At 43.5% G+C, this 20,394-nt stretch overlaps 1 protein-coding gene and 1 long non-coding RNA gene across 3 annotated transcripts in view; one reads left to right on the top strand and one right to left on the bottom strand.

The window, feature by feature from the left end:
• The first annotated feature begins 482 nt into the window (after positions 1 to 482).
• The window catches only part of fndc5b (fibronectin type III domain containing 5b), a 49,207-nt gene continuing 29,295 nt past the window's right edge, over positions 483 to 20,394 (top strand). Inside the window, exons 1-6 of one of the 2 annotated variants that reach the window (XM_055055912.1) lie at positions 483 to 949; positions 3,900 to 4,018; positions 5,218 to 5,416; positions 10,115 to 10,204; positions 13,315 to 13,505; positions 13,693 to 14,059. In XM_055055912.1, coding sequence (XP_054911887.1) covers positions 868 to 949; positions 3,900 to 4,018; positions 5,218 to 5,416; positions 10,115 to 10,204; positions 13,315 to 13,454 — 630 coding nt within the window. In that variant the 5' untranslated portion in view covers positions 483 to 867 and the 3' untranslated portion in view covers positions 13,455 to 13,505; positions 13,693 to 14,059. Of the gene's footprint in view, positions 950 to 3,899; positions 4,019 to 5,217; positions 5,417 to 10,114; positions 10,205 to 13,314; positions 13,506 to 13,692; positions 14,175 to 20,394 lie in introns of those variants that run through there. The other variant, XM_055055911.1, reaches the window with a different exon arrangement.
• Positions 14,768 to 18,066, bottom strand: LOC129376318 (uncharacterized). The gene is made up of 3 exons (XR_008607738.1): positions 17,668 to 18,066; positions 15,755 to 15,908; positions 14,768 to 14,856 (listed from the first exon to the last, which is right to left on the bottom strand). It is a non-coding gene; the product is annotated as an uncharacterized LOC129376318 (long non-coding RNA).

The raw sequence follows: 20,394 nt of genomic DNA, 5'->3' as shown, positions 1-20,394 counted from the left end.
AAGGGCCTGAAATGTTCTGACATGTGCGTTACAGAACATTTGACTTGCACTGCTGAACCTGGGTTTCTTGATCAACATTCTCAAAGAGTCATTATAAGCAACCTTAAGCTTCTGCATACTAGTTTTTTTTAAATTTGCACCACAAAGGAGCTGTATACAAGGATGTACAGTAAGCTTTAAACAGGCTTATTTTTACCTCATCAGAGCACATATGAAATTTTACTATATTTTTACTATAATATTTTACTATATTCGCCAACTCGTTTAATGAAATGAAATATAATCAATCATGTTTGTGTGTCTACTTTATTTATTATTTATTCATTTTATTTATTTGTGCGTGTGTTGTTTTCCGGTTTCCTTCTGTTCAGTGACCTCACGCGCACCGCCGCAGGTGTTTTTGCGCGAGCGTTTCTCCTCTCGTCTCCCACCAGCCGGTTCGGACTGACCCCTCCGAGCCGCCATCCCCGTCACCACACCGGTACTTTCCTCCCTCGCTTCCTCTCCACCTCCCTCTCTCTTCACCTTCATCTCGGTCCCTCCTTCTCTTCCTCCTCCTCCTCCTCCTCCTTCTCTTCCTCCTACTCTTCCTCCTCTTCCTCCGGCTGTTGTTGCGCCGCCGCTGCTGGCGCTTCTGCTGCAGCTCGCGACTTCCAGAGAGCCTCGCCTCCGGCACAACAAGTCCGCCCTCCGGTCCCCCCCTATCCTCCTCCTCCCCCGACCCGCCACCATCCACCCCTCCGCCCTCCTCACCGGCCGGGGGACGCTCGTCTCGCTCGCCGTAAATGCGATGTGATAAATGGGCCGCGCAGGATGTGAAGCCCCGCAAGAAGAAGAAGCAGCAGCAGCAGGAGGAGGAGGAGGAGGATGGCGAAACCGGGCTTGTCTGCGGCGGCGCTGCCGCTGCTCTTGCTGGGCTCCCTCCTCTCGGCTTCCTCCGTTAAAGCCGGTGAGTTGGACCACAGGTTGGTGAACGATGACCGCAGGTAAACAGAGGAGATCCGTGGAGGTGGTGGTGGGGTGGGGGGGGGGGACGTACCGGCTGAGCAAACACCTCCAGCGGGGCTGATGTGTGTAGTTTCGCAGCAACGCTGATCCAGTTTGTTTGTAGCGGGATCCCTTTAGTGGGAGACTGTCATGACACATGGATGTGATCTGCAGTCACAATGAGATTTGTGATGGGCTGACATGAGGTCATCAGGCTGCAGTAGCATGACTTTTAGGATCACTCTGACACAACTAGAGGCAGAAATGTCCTCATAATCCAGGTGAATGTCTTGAAATGGAATCCGAGATGAGATCGTAGCTCCCAGCTAGAGTTCAAGCCACACACACATACACACACTCGCACACGCATACACACACACACACACCCCTACACACACAGCGCAATCCAAGTTATTCAGTTTCAACCTCATCCAGACGATTCTGATTCGTCTGGACATTTTTTCAGCGTCCGTCACTTTCCCTGTGAGGTTATTTCCAGCCCCTTTTAAACGATGATAGATGACGCGTCCTGGGTTGTTCTGCGAGTTACACTCAACAGAGGAAATTTGTTTGAGTCCAAAGGTCTCACTTCCATTGTGTTTCCTGACCATGGAAGCTCACAGATGACGGATAGTCCTTTAGAAATCCTGTCTCTTGGAGATAAGATCGTCGAGGCTTTATCTCAGCCTGGAGAGATCACTTTCGTTTGGTCTGAAGATGTGTGTGTGTGTGTGTGTGTGTGTGTGTGTGTGTGTGTGTGTGTGTGTGTGTGTGTGTGTGTGTGTGTGTGTGTGTGTGTGTGTGTGTGTGCGTGTATGAGATTTTAGGAGGCAGATTTGTATTTCTGGAACGTTGTTTAAAATCATTTCGTGACCTGTGGAGTAGTCGGGAACGTTCTGCTACGTTCTGAGGTCTGGCTGATCCAGTTTGTTTGTAGCGGGATCCCTTTTATGGGAGACTGTCATGACACATGGATGTGATCTGCAGTCACATCCATGTGACTGCAGGCTGGAAAGTCTCGCAAAAGTCTCTTCATTTTCTCAGTCTGTCGCATTACAACCTCATCAATCCATTTCATTAAGTTTGCATGTGACATTTCACACATCAATATTTGGTCCATCAACTGCAAACCGAATAGGACATGGCTACAGTCAAAGTCCAGACCCACATTTAATTGACGATCTGTGGCTTGACTTTATAATTGATACTCACAGACAACTTAAGTTGATCGAATGGGTAAATGTCCACATGTACAAACCCCACATGTTATTAGGTTTCCATTTGGAAAACATTCTTGCTAACTTTGTATTGTCTGCCTTCCCACTTTATGATGGTTTACCTCAATAAAAATAGAGAGGGGAGAAAATGCATCTCTTTCTGCATTTGTAGTTCTGTAAGGGACTTGTTCAGAGAATATTTGTCCAGATGTTCGGGGGCTCAGGCTCCACAACTTTTCTGAGTTATTAAGGGCGCACCGATTTATCGGTGCCAATTTCCTTCATTTTGGGAGATTGTGATCGTGCCGATTTTTACATATGAAGCCGATCTTACCTAGCTCAAACGTCTAAGAATCAACCACTGTCCTCTTTTGCTCTCTGTTGACAGAGGTTTGACTGGGTCACGTCTGCACATTGACAATTAACAATAGTCGGAATTGGCAGGTTAAGCTTGGTGATCGGCCAGAAATTGCAGTCGGTGCACCTCTATGGATTGTTTTCCCACTGCCAATCAGCTCAGTTCCTTCTTTGTATTTGTCCATTTATTTATAGGAAATCTACAAATTTAAGTTTGGAGTTCCTACCAACATTTCTGTTTCAATACAACAATATTGGTGATATTGCTGATACTGCTAAACACAAATGAGATGTGGCAGTCGCATCAGAATAATACTGCTAATTCTGTAACACCAGCGTTACCATAATACTGCTGAAGCTAATTAGCACCATCTCTGCTGAAGTGGTTGACTTGTTAGCTGGCATAAATCAGCTAAATATTGGAAGGAGTCAGTGGGGTGACATTCCAGACATTTTCTTGACACTGCATGTCTGCATGTCTTGCTACTTGCTCATCTTACAGTAAATGCAAGCTGCCAATTTTTGCTCATTAGTCAGAAGCAAATATGGGATGCTGGCGAGACTGCCATGGAAACGGTGGACTATACCGATAATTGCCAATTAGGGTGTATCACGTAATGGGTCGAAAATTTCAAAAGTGTTCAAGCATGCTGTATGATATAACCAAGAAGCATTAAAAGGACTACCTGCAACATTTTCATTTTGTAGTCTTTTGTTACGTTTTAGGAAAGAACAGCTTTAGTGTTGAGAAAGACCAAGGAGTCACTATTGTGACCAAACTAAGGTCTAACTCTGACGTTAATTTGTCGAGCTGGACTCGAGGGAAATCCAGCATTTTGTGTGTTGTTACTGACACACACACACTTCCCGTCTGCAAAGTCACACACACACATTCAGCTCTATTCCTTTCCGCAGTTCAGAAATGGAAATGATTCAAACTTCAACAAGATCGGTCATGAAAGATGAGCGCCGTATTACATTCGCAGAATGTACGAAAGAGCAGAGGAGACAGAGGCCGAAAAACGTGTGAGAATCGGAAACAAAGACGGGTGGGGAGCATCGTCTTCCTGTGGGGAACCCCGACAGACTGAAGTGTGTTAATTAGGCTGGGTGTAAACGAAAGGAGATCGACTAATTTGTGGGTGGAGAGAGGAAGATCTGAGTGAAAGTGGGCTGAGAGAGCAAAAAAAAAGAAAAGAAGAAGAGTTCAAAGAGAGTGATCATGAGGAGGCTGTTCTGCTCTCCGCGGTAGGATTTATTATATCAATTGCAAAGTGCGGGAATATAGAATTTATGTTCTGTCCTTGCTAATTAAAAATCCTTCTGTGTCTGTGTTAGACGCTGCGCTGTCAGCTCCGCTCAATGTGACCATCAGAGAGCTGGAGGTCAACTCGGCTGTGGTGACGTGGGAGATCTTGGAGGGAGATCCCGTCATCGGATTCGCCATCACGCAACAGGTATGTGTGAGTTTGTTTTTTGTTTTTTTTTCTTCCTTTTTTTGCAATGCCTTTAGCAAAGAGGGCCTGAAAATAATGTTCAAAACAAACATTAAAACCACAGCAGGGTTGTAAGGGAGCTTAACGGCGCCAAGCTTCTGTTCAAATAAGCATTTCCATTAAAACCAGCTGGCATTGTATTTAACTGGTATTTTATTCTATCTGTTTTTTAGATCATGTTCTACAAAGTACATCTGTTTAGAAAATACAGCACTTTGACAAAATTAAATTTTTGGCGCTTCACCTAAATTTAGCTGACTTAATTTTGCATTGATGATGTAGATCTGTCATCTGTAGATGACCCTGATTCAAGTGTCATGAGTGTCTGATGCTTCAAATATATGTTGTATGTCTGCAACATTATGTAGCTATGTGGAAATTGTCATAGTATTGAAGCTGATAATAATCACTGTTTAAGCAATAAGGTTAATAATTATGTTGGCCAGTCGTGTTAGCATTTGCATTTCTGGCTATAAAACCATAGAAGATGTATTTTCAGATTGAACTTAAGTTATCATACAAATCTCAAAGTATCTCCTTAACTCTTCAAGCGAATCGTCTTGTTTTTGTTTTTGCCTGAGCACCAAAGTAATTCATATTCGTGCTCACATTTTTTATATATTTTTTTCATTAATTATTCAAACTGGAGCAGAAAATTGCAGCTTTCAGAAGCCTAGTTTCTGCTGCCACGTCGCAGCGCTTTGGAAATCCATGTTAGACGAACATTTTGTCCTCGTGAAGTTTTAATGGCTTAAGAAATTTCCTTTTATAATTGCCCGGTAAATAAAAGTGTCCCCGAGGAGCCTTGGTCTTTAATCCAGCAGGAGCCAATTGACCTGAGCAAGCAGCTGTAGCGGGGTAATAATGGCCATTTCCAGGAGAGTGTACATGGCCTAGAAAGCAATTTCTGTCTTTAAGCTTTACTGCGTTGTTAAAATAAACCCTGAGAGACTTTACTTAAACTTTTTCCCCAACTGTTCCCCTGGACAGGAGCGTAAACATTAGCATACATTAAGCCACAGCATAGAAAACTGAAGTTCCTTACAGAAATTTACAGTGGTTACAATTCAAATTTAGTTTGAACAAGGTAAACAAAAATGGATTGTAAGCTTGATTATTATTATTATTTTTTTTTTGTTTGCTTTTTGTTTTCCCCGCAGAAGAAGGATGTGCGGATGTTCAGGTTCATCCAGGAAGTGAACACCACCACCCGCTCCTGCGCGCTGTGGGACCTGGACGAGGACACCGAGTACATCGTCCACGTCCAGACCATCAGCATGGGAGGCAGCAGCCCCCCCAGTCAGCCCGTTCTCTTCAGAACGCCAAAAGAGTCGGAGAAAATGGCGTCCAAGAGTCCCGGTGAGATTCAGATTCTCGACAGGGTTTGCTCAGATTTAAACATCCTGAGTTGGGTTTCTCTTGCAAAATGTATGAAAAATGCGATTCGTTTTTACTCCAATACCCATAAATTAAAAAAAAAAAAAGCTCTATATTCACTGAAAAAAACAAAATGCAGGTTATCCAACTTAAAAAACAAATTGAGTTCATTTGTAACAGATAGCCTACCGTATTTTCCGGACTTTAAGTCGTAGTTTTTTTCTTAGTTTGGCCGGTGGTGCGAGTTGTACTCCGGAGCGACTTATGTTTGAAATTATTAACACATTGTTATATCATATCACGTTATTTTCACACAAAACCGCAAGAGGGCGCACTAGGCCTGTGTTGATAATGTGTGGTACAAGTCAAAGTCAAGTAGCGAGTCCAATTGAGAATCTGTGGCAAGACTTGACAACTGACCGTCGTAGACACTCCCTATTGAATCTGACTGAGGCCGAGCTGATTTACGGGGGTGACAAAAAAAACGGTAGAGACACTCTAAAAAAACACACACCTGCCACACTTTTCAGATGTTTATGCCCTTTCCCTTCCGCTTTGTTTTTATGCTTTTTACTTTGTGTTGAATCATCACATAAAATCCCAAAGAAACGCACCGAATTTTGTGGTCGGAACGAGACAAAGTGTGGTGATAAAACTTCTCTGGCAAAGAGGCGCCGCACCTGTCTCTGCTAGCAAACCGCGAGCCGTGTCACCAGGGCCTCCGAATGCTAATCTATATGTAAATACAGTTGTTGTGTATTTTTCCCACTGTGGACGTCGCCGTGTAGCTTATAATGGAACAGGATATGCTACAAACGAGGGAAATCGAAATTTGACGCATACAAAAACATGCAATCATGAGAGCATATAGAAACAGAGGCAATCATGTATCAGCGCATATAGAGAAAACAAACAATGGGCTTCCTTCTTTCTGCCTCTGTTGACACACACACTGAAAAATTTATTTTATTACTCTTGCCCCCCCACCCCCAGACTATATATGTCACGCTATTTTCTGTTTTCTGCGTCTCCCGGACGAACAAAACGATAACAAAAACACAAATCTCGGGCGTGAACTCCTCGCGCCTTCCAGCTTCTCTCTCTCGAGTACGCAGAGATCCTGCTGGCTCTTATCTGGAGCGGCACGCGGCGCTCCCAGTTTTATCACGTCCGACCTAGTTCTGCTACCAAAAGCGGCCGCTTCAGAGGGGACCCTGCAAAAATACTAACGCGCTCATCAGCGGCGAGGCGATAAGAGGACGCAGCGGTCTGTTCCCTGGAAGCCCCCGCACTGACTGAGCTCGCCTTGGTCCTGTTCAAGACACATGGTTAGAGCTCATGCTGTATTTATATAGCAAAAGAAAACAAAATCCATCTGTTGTAATGCAGCTTTCCTTCTCTGTCGTATTGAGGTTATGACACACCAAGCCCCCATAGAGATTGAAATTTCTGTTCATTCCTTCTTGTAAAGCTTGGTCAGATTGGATTTAGAGCTTCTGTGAAGATACATTTCCGAGTCACACCACAGATTCTCGGTTGGATTCAGGTTTAAGTTATCCCATTGTAGGTGTGTGGGGAGTCGTTGTCTCGTTGGAAGGTAGACCAAATCGTGATGTGGCCACTGTAGCTGTGATTCCATCAATGTTTTTTATGCACATTTTGTAGCACCGCATTAAGAAAGTAAAAGGCAAAATTCAAAAAAGCTTTCTGGATTTTGTAAAAACATTTTGTGCTCACTGGAGGTGGTTTTTAGCCTGGCCATTCTGCTTGACTTTCATCTCCCTTCAGTGACAATCTGGGGTTTCTCCCATTGAGCTAGATTTCTCCAGTAGGATTGCGGCCAAATAAATCAGCGAACAGAAGAAGAAGTTATCAACAACAATGTTTATAAATGTTTGATTTATAAAGTTCACAAATAACAGTTGCTCAATCCTGAGCAGTGGATTGTTTCTTTCCGTTTTGTCTGGCAAACGTTTGTGCAGACCTCTTCATTGTCACTAACGGTGGTTGAAGCTAACATACAGCTGCTAACATACGCTGGCTTTCTAGCTAGCCAGCTTTTCTGTACCTATCATGAACAACTTACAAATTTATCGCTAGTTGGCTGGACAAAGCTCATTTTTACCACCGGCTCACTTCTGTTGCCAACCTACGTGAGGCCAGACTCATTCTGGGAGAAAAAACAAAACTTTTTAAGTTTGGCTCTATGGTTTCTCTCATCGGTTTTTGACCTTAAATTTTACTCCGCGTGTCATTTGACTCCCTGAAGCCTGCAAATGCCCTGAATCAATCAAATGAAATCGTAAGACACCTTGAAGTTTGTCTTGGTCATACGGCAACATTTCAAGGGGTGTGAATGCTTTTGTGAGCCACCAAACATCTGGTCACATGACACATATTTAGAGGCGTGATTTGTCCCAATTGTTGCCGAGCTCTGACTTTGATGGATGAATCTGGTTGGTGTTGGTGGAAGCATTCATTAGCTGTCCTGATTAAATCTCCCGGCCATTACTGCTCTCCTCCCCCTCTAAGCGGGTATTAATCAGCCTGACACCACTTTGCATTTGTAGCCGCGGTGCGGGCCGGCACGCCGCTCGGCACTGCGTTTCTGTCAGACGGGTTTGCTTATCTTCCCAAACCGTCTATCGCTAGGATGGAGAAAATACTGCAGGTGTTCCCGGAGTATCGAGCTAAATCGCTGGAGGTTTCTTGGTAGTCTTTCCCAGCAATCACATTTTACGAGCCTCCATACTGTTGGACCTGTGTTGAAACTTTAATCAGTCTTTTTCTTGCAGGTTCTGCTTCTCCTTTTGTTCGCAAGTGATATTTAAATATGGCCAAACAATTCTGGACATGAGATGATTTGTTTCCCAGTGTTTTGACCTGCTTGACTGTTACTGAAAGCCAACCAATCTGACAAATTAAGACATATTTAATGTCATTATGCCAAGCCCTCACAGACTACTGTCCACATTGAGCTTATTAAAGTGCATAAACCTTTCACTCCTTCTGTCAGGCCTCGGGCTGCAGGTGAAGCTTAGAGGGATCGCTATGGTAACAGTGATTTCGACAGCTAGGCAGAGCAGAGATGTATGAAGAGCAAAATCCTAAACTTGCCCAGACAAAGACGATGTGTCACGAAGGCCCTCGTGGAACGGCGACTCTCCCCTGAAGGCGACCGCCACTCGAAAACAAACATGTAGCTTTCAGAGGGCGGGGTTCGCTGGCTTTCACCTCTACGGCCGTATGGTACGAAGAAACCACGTCGGTTCAGTGCAGTTCATTATCAGCGACGTCAGGTTGTCAACTCTCTGGCATTTTGAAATACTTTTGAAGATTTTACCCCAAATAGTCAGAATTTGTGCTGCCTGATCCAGTTTCAGTGGCATCTCATGGGACAAGTTATCGCTATATTCACGACTCTGTTGACCTTCCGCTGTTTGTGGAGGCTGGACACCGCAAGAAACCAAACGGCTAAAATCCACAAATACTTCAGTCGGCCTCTAAAAATCGCTTGCCGCTGCTTCTTTTACTAGTTCAGACGATAAATATGCAGAAGCTAACATCCAGTCTTCTTGAACTCCACTCTTGCGGATCAATCACCACCTACACCAGCTGTTGCTTTGTGACATTCAATAGCTGCAAGTAGCATTGTGCGCTCTTGGCTGTGTTTTCTTTCAAGTACATTATGCTACACACACAAAAAAAATTTGTGAATAATTTGGACTTAGGATAATATTAGTTAGACAAGGCAGCTTTCTGAAGTTATCAACTTAAACAAAGGTAAATAAAAATTACTTGTGGCGAGTTGAAACATTTTTTTGATTGGATATTAATTCTCTATTTTCAGTGTTTTGTTCTTGTGAGCTCTGAGCGTTTTGACAACCCTAATATTTAATTCATAAATATATGCGTTGTCTCCTACATGGAGGAATGTTGACTCTACAGTTGACCTTTAAGACTGTGGACGTCTTAAAGGTCACCTGTTCCTTCACACAGGCTCTTGTTTCTCCATCCCACCTACTTCTTTCCCCTTCTTCCAATTTCTGCTCCTATAGTTTTTTCCAGCCTGTCCAATTTTCTTCCCGCACCAGATACAGGACACTGTTCCTCTGATTCAAATGTGCACCAGAAGCAGACATCTAATTTCCACTGTCATACAGAAACTGTGCCTCTAACACACTGGATGGCGCTTAAAAACAAAGACGAACAGCGAAGAAGGAAGCGAAAGGCTGTAAAATGTGTCGTGTTTGCTTTGCCCAGCCAGCATGCAGAGGCAGGATGTTCTCTGATGGCAGCAGAGGGTGAGAGAGGCTGTAATTCAGAGTGTGTTCCAGCCTTTATGGCTGCGATTGGTTTCACGCCGCAGCGGCCAGAGCGCTGTCAGCGAGGGAAAGCCCAGTGACTGATTGGGTGAGGGTCTGGGCTCCTTTTGTCCCCGCAGTCGGCTGCTCTCACTTAGCTTTAATTACACAGAGCAGGGTGAAGAATTCACACCAGCCTGCCTCTCGTTCCTCACGTCGCCTGTCTTTGATTCTTTTTATCTTTCCCTGCGGAGTTTACGACTGTTGGGACATTTTTTTATTTATGCTCCAACTGCTGTTGAAACATAGTATCTTCCACCTTCCCTTTGTTGACTCTATGTGTGTGTTTGCGTGTGTGTATGTGTTCTCTCTGCAGATGAGGTGACGATGGAGGAGGTTGGTCAGGCTGCCCAGCTGAGGGCCGGAGAGCTCATCATCATTGTTGTGGTGCTCGTCATGTGGGCAGGTAATGTTCTTCTGCGTTATTGGTCATTTATCATCAGGCACCTTCCAGGACGGCAGTACCTGCAGAGTAATTAAGCTCTCTGATGGAGTTCCTACTTGGGAACAAGCATTCGGCTTCGGGTGCCATATTTCTGTGAGGGATAACTCGCCGCAAGGCTTTTCGGGCAAGTTTCCTAAAAGTTGTCAGAACTTTTTGGATTGGTTTTTATAATCCAAAAAGTTCAGTCAATTGGATCTCTTGCCTTTATATGTGAGTTGTGCTGAACCCCTGCACCATCACAGCACACCCAAAGAAAGTCTAAAATTTATTAAAAAACAAAAAAAAAATTCACAAATTTGAAGACTGAGCTCAGAAATCTTCCAGAAAACACAAAGGAAATTTCCGAGTTCTAAAACTTCAAATTTTCTTTATGTTTGTATGTCTTTTTGCATCTGACCCAGCAGCTCTTTCATTATTCCAGGTCTTATTCTGATTTGCTAAATATTATGTCTGGATTTGTAAATGATTTTTTGCCACTTTTCAGAAAGGTGGCCAAGTGTTATTTAAAAACAAAATAGCAGAGAAACAGATTAAAGACTTAATAATTATTTAATTTAGCCTGATAATTACAGTCAATCCTTAGAGAAGATCCTTTACTCTTCACAACAAACAGAAAAAGTTCATAAAAGTGGACTTCGTATCAAACGTATGGATCCTTATGACAGGACAGTTAGACAAAGTAAAGTTTTAGAGGATAGAAATAAATTCAGCTTTGGTAGGAAAGAACAGCCCCTCCTGCCATCTGCTGCTCCCACGTTTTCACGTATTAATCCTTATTAGAGTTGCACAACATGAAAAACTAATATCCACCACCTCCTAATGAGATTAGATAATACATCTTGCAGCTTTTGTTCCTCTATTTCCTCTCTCTGTTTCTTCATTTTGCATTTCTTCTCTCTGAAATCTCAATAAGCAAACTGCAGCTTCAGCAGCCGCCCGACCCTGCAACTCGAGAGATCCGGCACAGAATGCACCTCTTTTCTGTTTTTTTTATTTTTATTTTTATTTTATTATATGTTTCTTGTTGAACTGCTGTCATAAAAACAAGCAAGGCCCTCTTTTTTGTTTTTAATTTACTGAAGAAAAAAAGCACTTTTAATTGTTCAAAAGTTTTCGATTGAAAGTTTTGGGATCAAAATATCTGGAAGTTACATTTTCTTAATTCAATCGTCACACTCACTCACCCCCCCACACCCACATCCACACCCACACCCACACACACACACACACACACACACACACACACACACACACACACACACCCCCCCACACACACACACACACTAGTGCATACACACACAGCCAGCCGTCGCTTTCTGTTAAGGATTGTAAAAGTGTTCTGAAGACCCTTCAATATTACTTTGAAGGATTTTCTTCCACTTTCTCCGCATTTGGCCTTGAACTAATGTTGATTGCTGCAACACCATTATGGTTAAAAAGCCAGCCAAACGTTAGATGAGTATAAACTGATATGACTGAATATTTATGTTGAGCTGTGAAAACACAAAAATGTCACTTTAGGTTTGTAAATCTCAGCACACTTGAAATAAGACCAAAAAAAAAAACTTACAAGTAACTTTTCAGAAAGGTGGAGGAGCTTGTTTTGAGTCAACAGTTACTTAATACTGACAGAAACATGCTAGTCAGAAAGTAAAATAACCTGCTTGTGGATTTAGTCCTTTAAAAAAAAATCAATGAAGTAATTATTGACTTCAAATAAGCTCCTATATTTTGCTTAAAAGTTACCTTTAAGTTAGTTTTTTCATTTCAGGTAAACTCAGACATTTGCACTATAAACGTGACCAAAAATACTAGGTAGTATTTTGTATTTGTGCAAATTAAAATACCCCTAAAGGCTTTGTGCCTCTGTTTCCACAAATAATAGAGTGATAACTCACTCCACAGAAAACTACTCTTCGTCCTATTGTGGAAATATTCACATTTGAGTGGCAAGATGTCCGTTTACAAAAGTTTTAGTTTTTTGTTTTTGTTTTTGCCATACGATAAGTCTCTGATCTTACTCCACTATGCGTAACAAGATATATATGGTCTCTATACGTTCCATGGAGGGGTTGTTATGCGCCCAATTACTGGTAGCAGGGACTGAGGAAAATTCAAAGAGTAAAAGAAAACATAGTGGAGAAAAACCTGAGCAGCACACGATAGTAGAAAAAAACCAAACCAAACAAACTTACAGCCAAGGAGGCGAATTGTGTTTTTCAGCTCTTAATTGGGCCTGTGGGGCATGCTGGGGGATATCACAGGGAGATATCCCCCATCTTGCCCCTTGGTACCGCGATGATTAGATCTGCCGAGGCTGACATAAGCAGAAATACCAAGTCAAGTTTGGATTCATCCCATCACACACTCCTCCACCATCATGAATTATTCTCTTTCTCCTTCCTGTGAGCTTGTTCTCTATCTGCTCCCCGCATCGACAGCTCCCGCGTCGTGTCTCGCCGTCCAGATTCACATCCCGCCCCCCTCGGCTCCATCTGCTCACGTCTCTGTCTCGGTTCGTTCGGATCGGCTCTATTGACGTGTCGGGAGCACGCATCTGCCACGTCGCTCTGTCTGTGTCAGAGAATTAACAGGACAATGATTCCAAACGCATAGAGTGGTTTGGGCTTGCATAAGACTGGCTAACGTTAGCCTTTTGGGTCCAGTCCAGAAAAAGAACCAATTTAAATTAGATTGACCATTTTTCATTCGAACAGTGGTTAATGTCTAGACAGAATTACTTTTGGACCTTGTTCATAACGACAAAAGCATGAGGTCTTTGAGAATCTTGCTAAGAGACATTTAACCTAATATATCTCTGCAAGTACATATCATTTAAACCTTGTTCGGGTTGGAGAACATCCACAAATTCAAATCTCCAGCACACAGTTCTTGGTTTTGGACGTGATCTGTTGTGTGTTCATCCCACCCCACCAAAAGAACAGTTCAACGCAAACTTTGTTGGTTTTCTGTGTTTCTCTACACAATCACCATAAAGAGAGAGAGAGATTTTATTTCTAGGCGGCAGTTACTTAACAATCGTTCTCCTGTTCATCCCGATCATCCCTCAGGGGTGATCGCCTTGTTCTGTCGTCAGTATGACATCATCAAAGACAACGAGCCCAACAACAACAAGGACAAAGCCAAGAACTCATCAGAGTGCAGTACACCGGAGCACCCACAGGGGGGGTTACTGCGCAGCAACGTCTAGGACCAACCTTCTGTCGCCTTTTGCAATAACCAACCTAAGACCTCAGGACGGGTGAGGATTTTCACAAACTCTTGTGTCATATTGTAACAAACACTTGGCTTTGCTTTTATATATTAACATTATCTGTTGTAACCGATCAAACTAACAGGGAGCTACAGTTTTTCTACGTTTTTTGAATTTTTTTTATTTCTTTAGAATAACTGAACTGTGCTAAAGTTTATAACTGTGTTTCTTTCAGACCTGAGACCAACAGAAAGCCATTCTCAGAAAAAGAACAAAAAAAAAGGACAAAAAAACATTGCCGAATAGATCAAACCAACAAAGGAATCTTCTCGACACAACGGAGCGAGCTCTGCAAACGTGCAAAATCAAAGGCTACAAGCAGCCGAACCGGAAACGGCGGACTGTCGCCTCCCTCCTGCTGATCCACGGCGGACTCTTGACCGGAGCTGCCCGATTCACACAGTTTTGTTACTCTTCGTCGGTGGCATGGAATCCCCCCTGACCCTTCTGCCCTGGGAGTGTTGATTGTCGAATGTGAATGTCAAACTCAACGTGTGGACGCCAGCTCCAAGGTGGCGGGAAGTGGAGATCGGCTGGTCCAGGTATCAGTCAGCGCACAACTATGACTAGCGTTCATGTTTTCTGTCTGTCCATCCGCTTTGGTTCCTTTCTCTCTTGGTTCCTGCTCATCTCTCTCCTTGTCTCTCTGTGTTGGTGTGGCTCTGATAAGCACATTGCCGTTTGGTGCTCCTCTTACTGTGATTGCTTCTTGAACCCCTCTACAGTCCCAAACGCTGATTGCAGTCTGAGTTTTCTCCTTGGATCGCGAGTGTTGCATGACGAGTGTCGTGTCCAGCTGTTCTCTCTCGCGTTACCGTCAGTTCAAATGATGCATCCGTTCCATCGCCTCACTAAATGGGACTTTAAACTCTCCCATCAGCCCAGCAGATCACGTCTGACAGGCTTATTACCCCCCCCCCCACCTATATTTTGCCGGCGAGGTGATGACTGAGTAGAGCTATGATTCACGAAGAGTTCAAGGACTGACAAGGAGGGCATCACCCGTTTCTGACTTATCGTCACTCCGGGCTGTAAAACTACCGAGCCCCACGCGGCGTGCCGACTTTTAGAAAGTCGCCGCAGCGGGTTCGGGTGTCGTCATTCGTCACTGCATATTCAGCACCAGATGCTGCTTGTGGTCCGCAGCAGGACAAGCAGGGAATGTGGATAGGGCATTATCCTCTAATGCGATGCAGAATTTGGCCGCGTTTCCCCCGTGCGGTTTGGCTGAAGACCAACGGGGATGCCAGGAAGCGAAGGCCGTAAGAGGACACACTCAGACCCGCGCTGGATCCAGATCTGTCAATGAACGCGAGGCTCTCCGAGCTTCTGGTACACCCTGAGCAGGAGAACACCACAGGAAACAGGACAAAAGTCTGACATTCAGGAACTTCATCTTTAAGACCGGGGTACGTTTCTTCATATTTAAAAACAAATGACATATTTGTTAAAACTGTCACTGTGGCCTCATAAATGCCTTTGTTTTTTGCAGTAGCATAATCTCACACAGAAATATCTAGAATTCTGGTGAAGCCTTTCTATATAAAACTGGGCAAAGTGAAATGCTTTTACTTAAAAAAAGTATGTCTTCCACTTTAAATATGTCTTCCCCCCAAAGCTCCCAGGGCGTTGGGAGGGCAGGGTGAGTAGTCCCACAGCATTACAGATCCTTCACCATACTTATGGCATGGTTGCTTTTCCTTTAAACTTTGATTGACTTAAAAACATTAAATACTAATTCCAGTTATGCAATGGTTACATTTATTGTATAGATAATTGTTCGGGGAAGCAATGAATGTGCCAGCACAAATTTTGTGCTCAAAATGAACGTTTTTTTTTTTCTCCAAACGAATTCCACTAATGCAGAGAAATTAAAGGTAGGATTTTTCGGCATGTTTCGGCATAACAGAGATGAAAGGGAGATTTTTATGGTATTTTACTCATCTGTTCCAGGGGTGTGGAAATAAGTGGTTGGCCCTGGAAACGGTTATTTCTCAGGCTTAAAACACATGAGAGGCAAGTCACAGCGCCACTTTTGTGGTATAAAAAACAAAACAAAACAACAACAAATAAATAAACTAGAAATGAAACCAGTGGACATTTCTAATCAAATATGTACTTTTGCCTGTTCCTCCATGTCCCAGAACTCCATTGTTAGCAGACTGTTATGAAGTGTGGCCACTCTTATTTATTCTCCAGACTCTCTGCTGTAGTGCATGGAATGTGTATCGTCGCACCTCTGATAATAGTTCCCCGGAGCGACGCGCGAAAGTAAATCCATGTCAGATCAGCATTTGTTGCCCGGATGCCTTTATCAGACCGGCGTAAGTTGGTGGACTTTGGCGTTCTTCTTGTTTCGGAAAAGTGAAACGCAGCACCTTATTCACATTCCTGTTAAACAAACAAAAAGCTTTAATCCTTTTATTACGTTTGATCTGCTCTGACAGGATTTAGCATGCCGTTGTTGCAGCGTCAAAAGCAAACAGCAACGCTAATCAGCTGACAAACTGAAGTTGATTTATAGTGAAAGGTGAAAAGCCACATTTTTCGGCTTTTCTTTTACATTTGCATAGACCACAAGGAAGTTAAACAAATTGCTTTACTGCAGTATTTATATACCGAAAAGGGTTCTGATTAAAATAGCATTCTTCTTTTTTTTTATGCAAATTTGATGACATTACAACCACAAACTTCAGATTTTTTGGGGGGATGATGAGACAAAATGGAAGAAGATTTTCATATTTTTCCAGAATTAGAAAAATAAGCAGAAAAGCAAAGAGATTGCATTTCTTCTTAGCCTCATTTAAGCTAATCCCCTGAAATAAAGTCCAGTGAAAACGGCTGTTTTCAGAAATGACACGATTAGTCGTTCTTTCTCCAGGGAAGCAAAAAATAATCCACATCCAACTGACAGAGAACTGCATTAATTAAAGCAATTTAAAAAAACAGTCGCATCCTTAACATGGTTGCTAATAAATTTGGCGGCAAAAGAGGACAAAATGTAAAAAACAGTTCAACTCTCAGATGCGAAAATAAGAATATTATCAAAAAAAAAAAAGACTTTCTAAATATTTGAAACCCTTGCAAGTTCTTGACAAAGCTTGACCTTCACACTTAATTGGTTGGAACGCCATCGACTTGTTCATAGAAACGAGCGAAGGACTTCCTCAGAATTCCTCGGCTAAAGACAAGGCTTCATTATCTCCTTCGCTTCCTGTTCGGTGAAGCTGCTCTGTCCGCGAAACCCCAACCACCGTGTGACTTCACTCTGAAAGACAGTCAGAAAAGCCCCTCCAGACTAAAGACAGCGGCGGTTCTCTCTATTAGAGATAATGAGTTCATGGCTCAGTGCTCTGCTGGTTGAGATGTCCTCTAATCATCAGTCCAGATTTATGCGCTCACACACCTTCGGGCTGGATTTTAATGCCGTCTTGCACCAGGAGAAAAGCAGCCATTTTGTGGCGCCACCGTCTCACCCTGCCCCCGTCGTCAGCCCCCTCCCAGCAACCACCTCCTGTCCTCACCCTCCTTCATTCTTTCACTTATGACTTCGCCCTCATTCTTAATCCATCGCTCCGCTCTCCCTCCCTCTCTCATATACATCGCTAACCGTCCCTTTTTGTTTCTCCCCTGACTCTCATCACATCCGCTCTCTGAGGTTAGCCGCCGCTGCCTACCCCTCGCTGCTCCGCTCGTTTGTCACCTCTGCGTCCTGGACTGGCTGGAACGTCCACCTCACCTGGTAGCAAGTGAGGAACAATGGAGGGTGTGGAAATCAATGAAGAGGTTGAACCGAATTGACCGTTTTTTGCTACTCATGAGCACGCCCCAGTTTGGGATTACTTTGAGCGACTTTTCTTCGCAAAAACATTTGTAGATCCTGCTGGCCCTATCAATGGGATTAACCAGAAAGTATAATGTGCCCATCTATCACCTATTTTGACCCAAAAGCCTCTCTCCGGCAGAGGGTTACTTTGTTCAAAATAAGCGCGTCACGCAGTCTTGTACTGCGGTCAAACATGCAGAGTCAGAAACATGAGTGACAGGATGAGCGAGGAGAGTCAGACTGGTGTGTTCAGCCGCAAAGTTGCTTAAAAAAATCCCCACTCTGGTTAGAAACCGGCGACTCGCAAGCCGAGAGTTTATAGACCTGGTCTCAGATTCGACTCCTATCTTCAGTTTCTTTGACGACGTTAATCTGCCGCCTTCCTGCCAGATTACCGTCAGACACAAGCCACGAGTGCAACAAATCTTCTTAAATGAAAAACACCACGACGGACGTTTGAGTGAAACCGAGCCAGTGTGTCGCCGACTTCCTGCAATGACAAATTATCCTCCCACTGAGGCACAACCAGTTTCTCGTTAACGTTTTTCAATTATGTTCGAAACAAAACGGCTTTGTTTTGTTTCGAACATAAACAAAACGAAGGAAGGTTCAGGAAGGTTTCATATTCAACCTTCCTGAATATGAAAACTTGTAAAAGTAAACATTTCCTTTATTTATTTATTTATTTATTTTTATATCGAGCTTACACATAAAACCCTCACAGTGTCGCGAAACATGTCCGCTTTTTCACCGCTGCACGACTCAGGTGTTCAGATTCATAATGGTTCAAAGGTGCGCTCCTTGAGGAGGCGACGGGAGCGGGGCGCTGTGGCCGACAACAGACAAACGAGCTTTATCCAAGCCAAAGCCCCCGCAGGTCTGGGGCCAGAGTCAGAGGTTGCCCCGTAAGAAGCTGTGAAGATTTAAAGCCTCTGTTGTTGCCCCGTCTGTACAGGTGAAGCAGATGAAAGCCAGAGGAAAAACTCCACTCAGCAAATCTGGAGATATTTTTAATCCACCCACTCTGCTTCCTCTTTGTTTGTTTTTTTTTTTTTTTTTTGTTCACTGCCCTGCTTTCAACATGCACTCGAGTGTGAAGTATAGAACTGGAGGAGAGATGGAGTTTTTTTTGTTGTTTTTTATTTTTTCCCAACTGAATGATTTTATTCAGAGACACCAGAGTAAAAAGAGTTGAATAGTTCCCTTGCACTTTACCCATAAAATCCCAAGACAATACATTGAAGTTTGTGGTTGTAGTGGCACGACAAAAGTGTAAATAATTTTGCCAGGTTCTATCTGCTTTCTAACTCAAACCACTGAAACGAGCAGCTTCGGTTGAATCCTCGTTTTGAGCCGCGTTTTGAAGAACCCGGCCGGCGCAAACGCTTCTTAGTCACTTTTAGAGTATTGATCAGAAGCTTAAATGTGCTAATGAATGTCATATCAATGAGGGACTGATAACACAACATAAAACTTTATTATTGTAGGATTCTTTTTTAGGCTCTTGTGTGTTTCTGCCTGGATGGTTTAGTTGCTTTAGTTTCGTTCTCTGATTCCCTGACCCACACCCAGCTGTAAGGAACAGCTAACACGTTTTATACCTTCAGATGCATATTTAAAAATATTTTTTAAAAACTTGCTTGTAGGTTAATGTGTAACTTGACACAGGTTATCATAAAAGGCACCTCTGTCTTGGAGCATACCCTAAATTGCCAACTCTTTTGTTTATGCTCGTTAATAATTCGATAAATAATCGTAACACATCGTAGATAAAGAATAAAAATCTTCGGTTGGACTTGTTGCTACAGATCGGTACAGATGAATTCAGTTTTGGCAAATAAAAGAAGGAATTTGACTTATTGGGCCATTAAGGCTAATTCTGTCTAAACCACAGGACATTGTGGTTGAAAAGTGAGCACTAAGAAAACGTTTTACATAAATACTACTGTTGATTTTGGTTGAGAGATAGTTGGGACGATCCAATAGCCCAACCAAGTCTGACTCTCCACGGCTTTGTTTAGTCAAACTTTGGTCAAACATAATGAGCTGCAAAAATCTACATTTTAATCTGAGCTGACTGAAACGGATCGGCCAGCCTGGACGGCTCCATCCTGTCCTTGGATGTCAAGTGCGTGGAGGAGGCTGAAGTACTTCATCCGCGTGCCGACGACGACTTTTTTATTTTGTTTCTTAATCTGTCTCAGGAGACACGTTCTGAAAACCCACATCGAGTGACCTTTCCGGGTGCCACGATCAATCTGACGTAGAGGGTGATAAAAGCACAAACGTGCCCGGTGACTGTAATGCTATTGAGCCCGAAGTGGTACATTTCCTGTACCGATCTAATCCAAGCACGCCAACACACACACACACACACACGCTCATCCACCAACTCCATTCCCCTATGCTGGCTGCAGTCCAAAGGGACCCGTTTGAGGAGGTGGCAGAAGGCAGGCCTGGCCCAGAATGCTCAGTCACTGTCTGTCTCAAGCTACAGGAGGTGGCTGAACAGCTGCTCAAGGTGAGCAGGCAGTGAAACGTGCAAATGTGGAGCTCAACACTAGAGGAGACCAAAGGAGAGAGACAGACCGAGAGAGAGAGACAGAAAGACGCAAAACTCAAAAGGAAAGTTTTCTCAAATTCAAGTTGTCGCAGACGCAGAGCGTCAAGGGAAATCGTTGGACCCAGTCACTGTGTGAAGTCTGAGTGCTAACATGTCTGGCGTGATATTAAGGTGCCGTCCAACGAGGGAATCAATGACAGAAACCATTCCAGGAAAAAGAAATTAGCATGATGAAGTAAGTCATTCTGCTCGTCTAATTGTATTGGACTGATTGTAATTCATTGCTCTGCTTTACGTCCATTAATGCACTGCTTCAAGAGACTTAACTCTGTTGCATCTTTCCGACGTCAGATGTTTGTATGGACGTATGAAACCCTCAGTACAGCTACAATGTGATTTAACTGACCTCATGTTCCTGTAATACAGTGGATACTCTGGCGTACTGTGAACTCCGCTCACCCCGTCTGCGGACGGTTGAGATTTCATAG

Source organism: Poeciliopsis prolifica, unplaced genomic scaffold, assembly GCF_027474105.1.
Source record: "Poeciliopsis prolifica strain line A6 unplaced genomic scaffold, Auburn_PproV2 SCAFFOLD043, whole genome shotgun sequence".
Taxonomy (NCBI): domain Eukaryota; kingdom Metazoa; phylum Chordata; class Actinopteri; order Cyprinodontiformes; family Poeciliidae; genus Poeciliopsis; species Poeciliopsis prolifica.
This window is presented reverse-complemented; position numbering and strand designations above follow the sequence as displayed.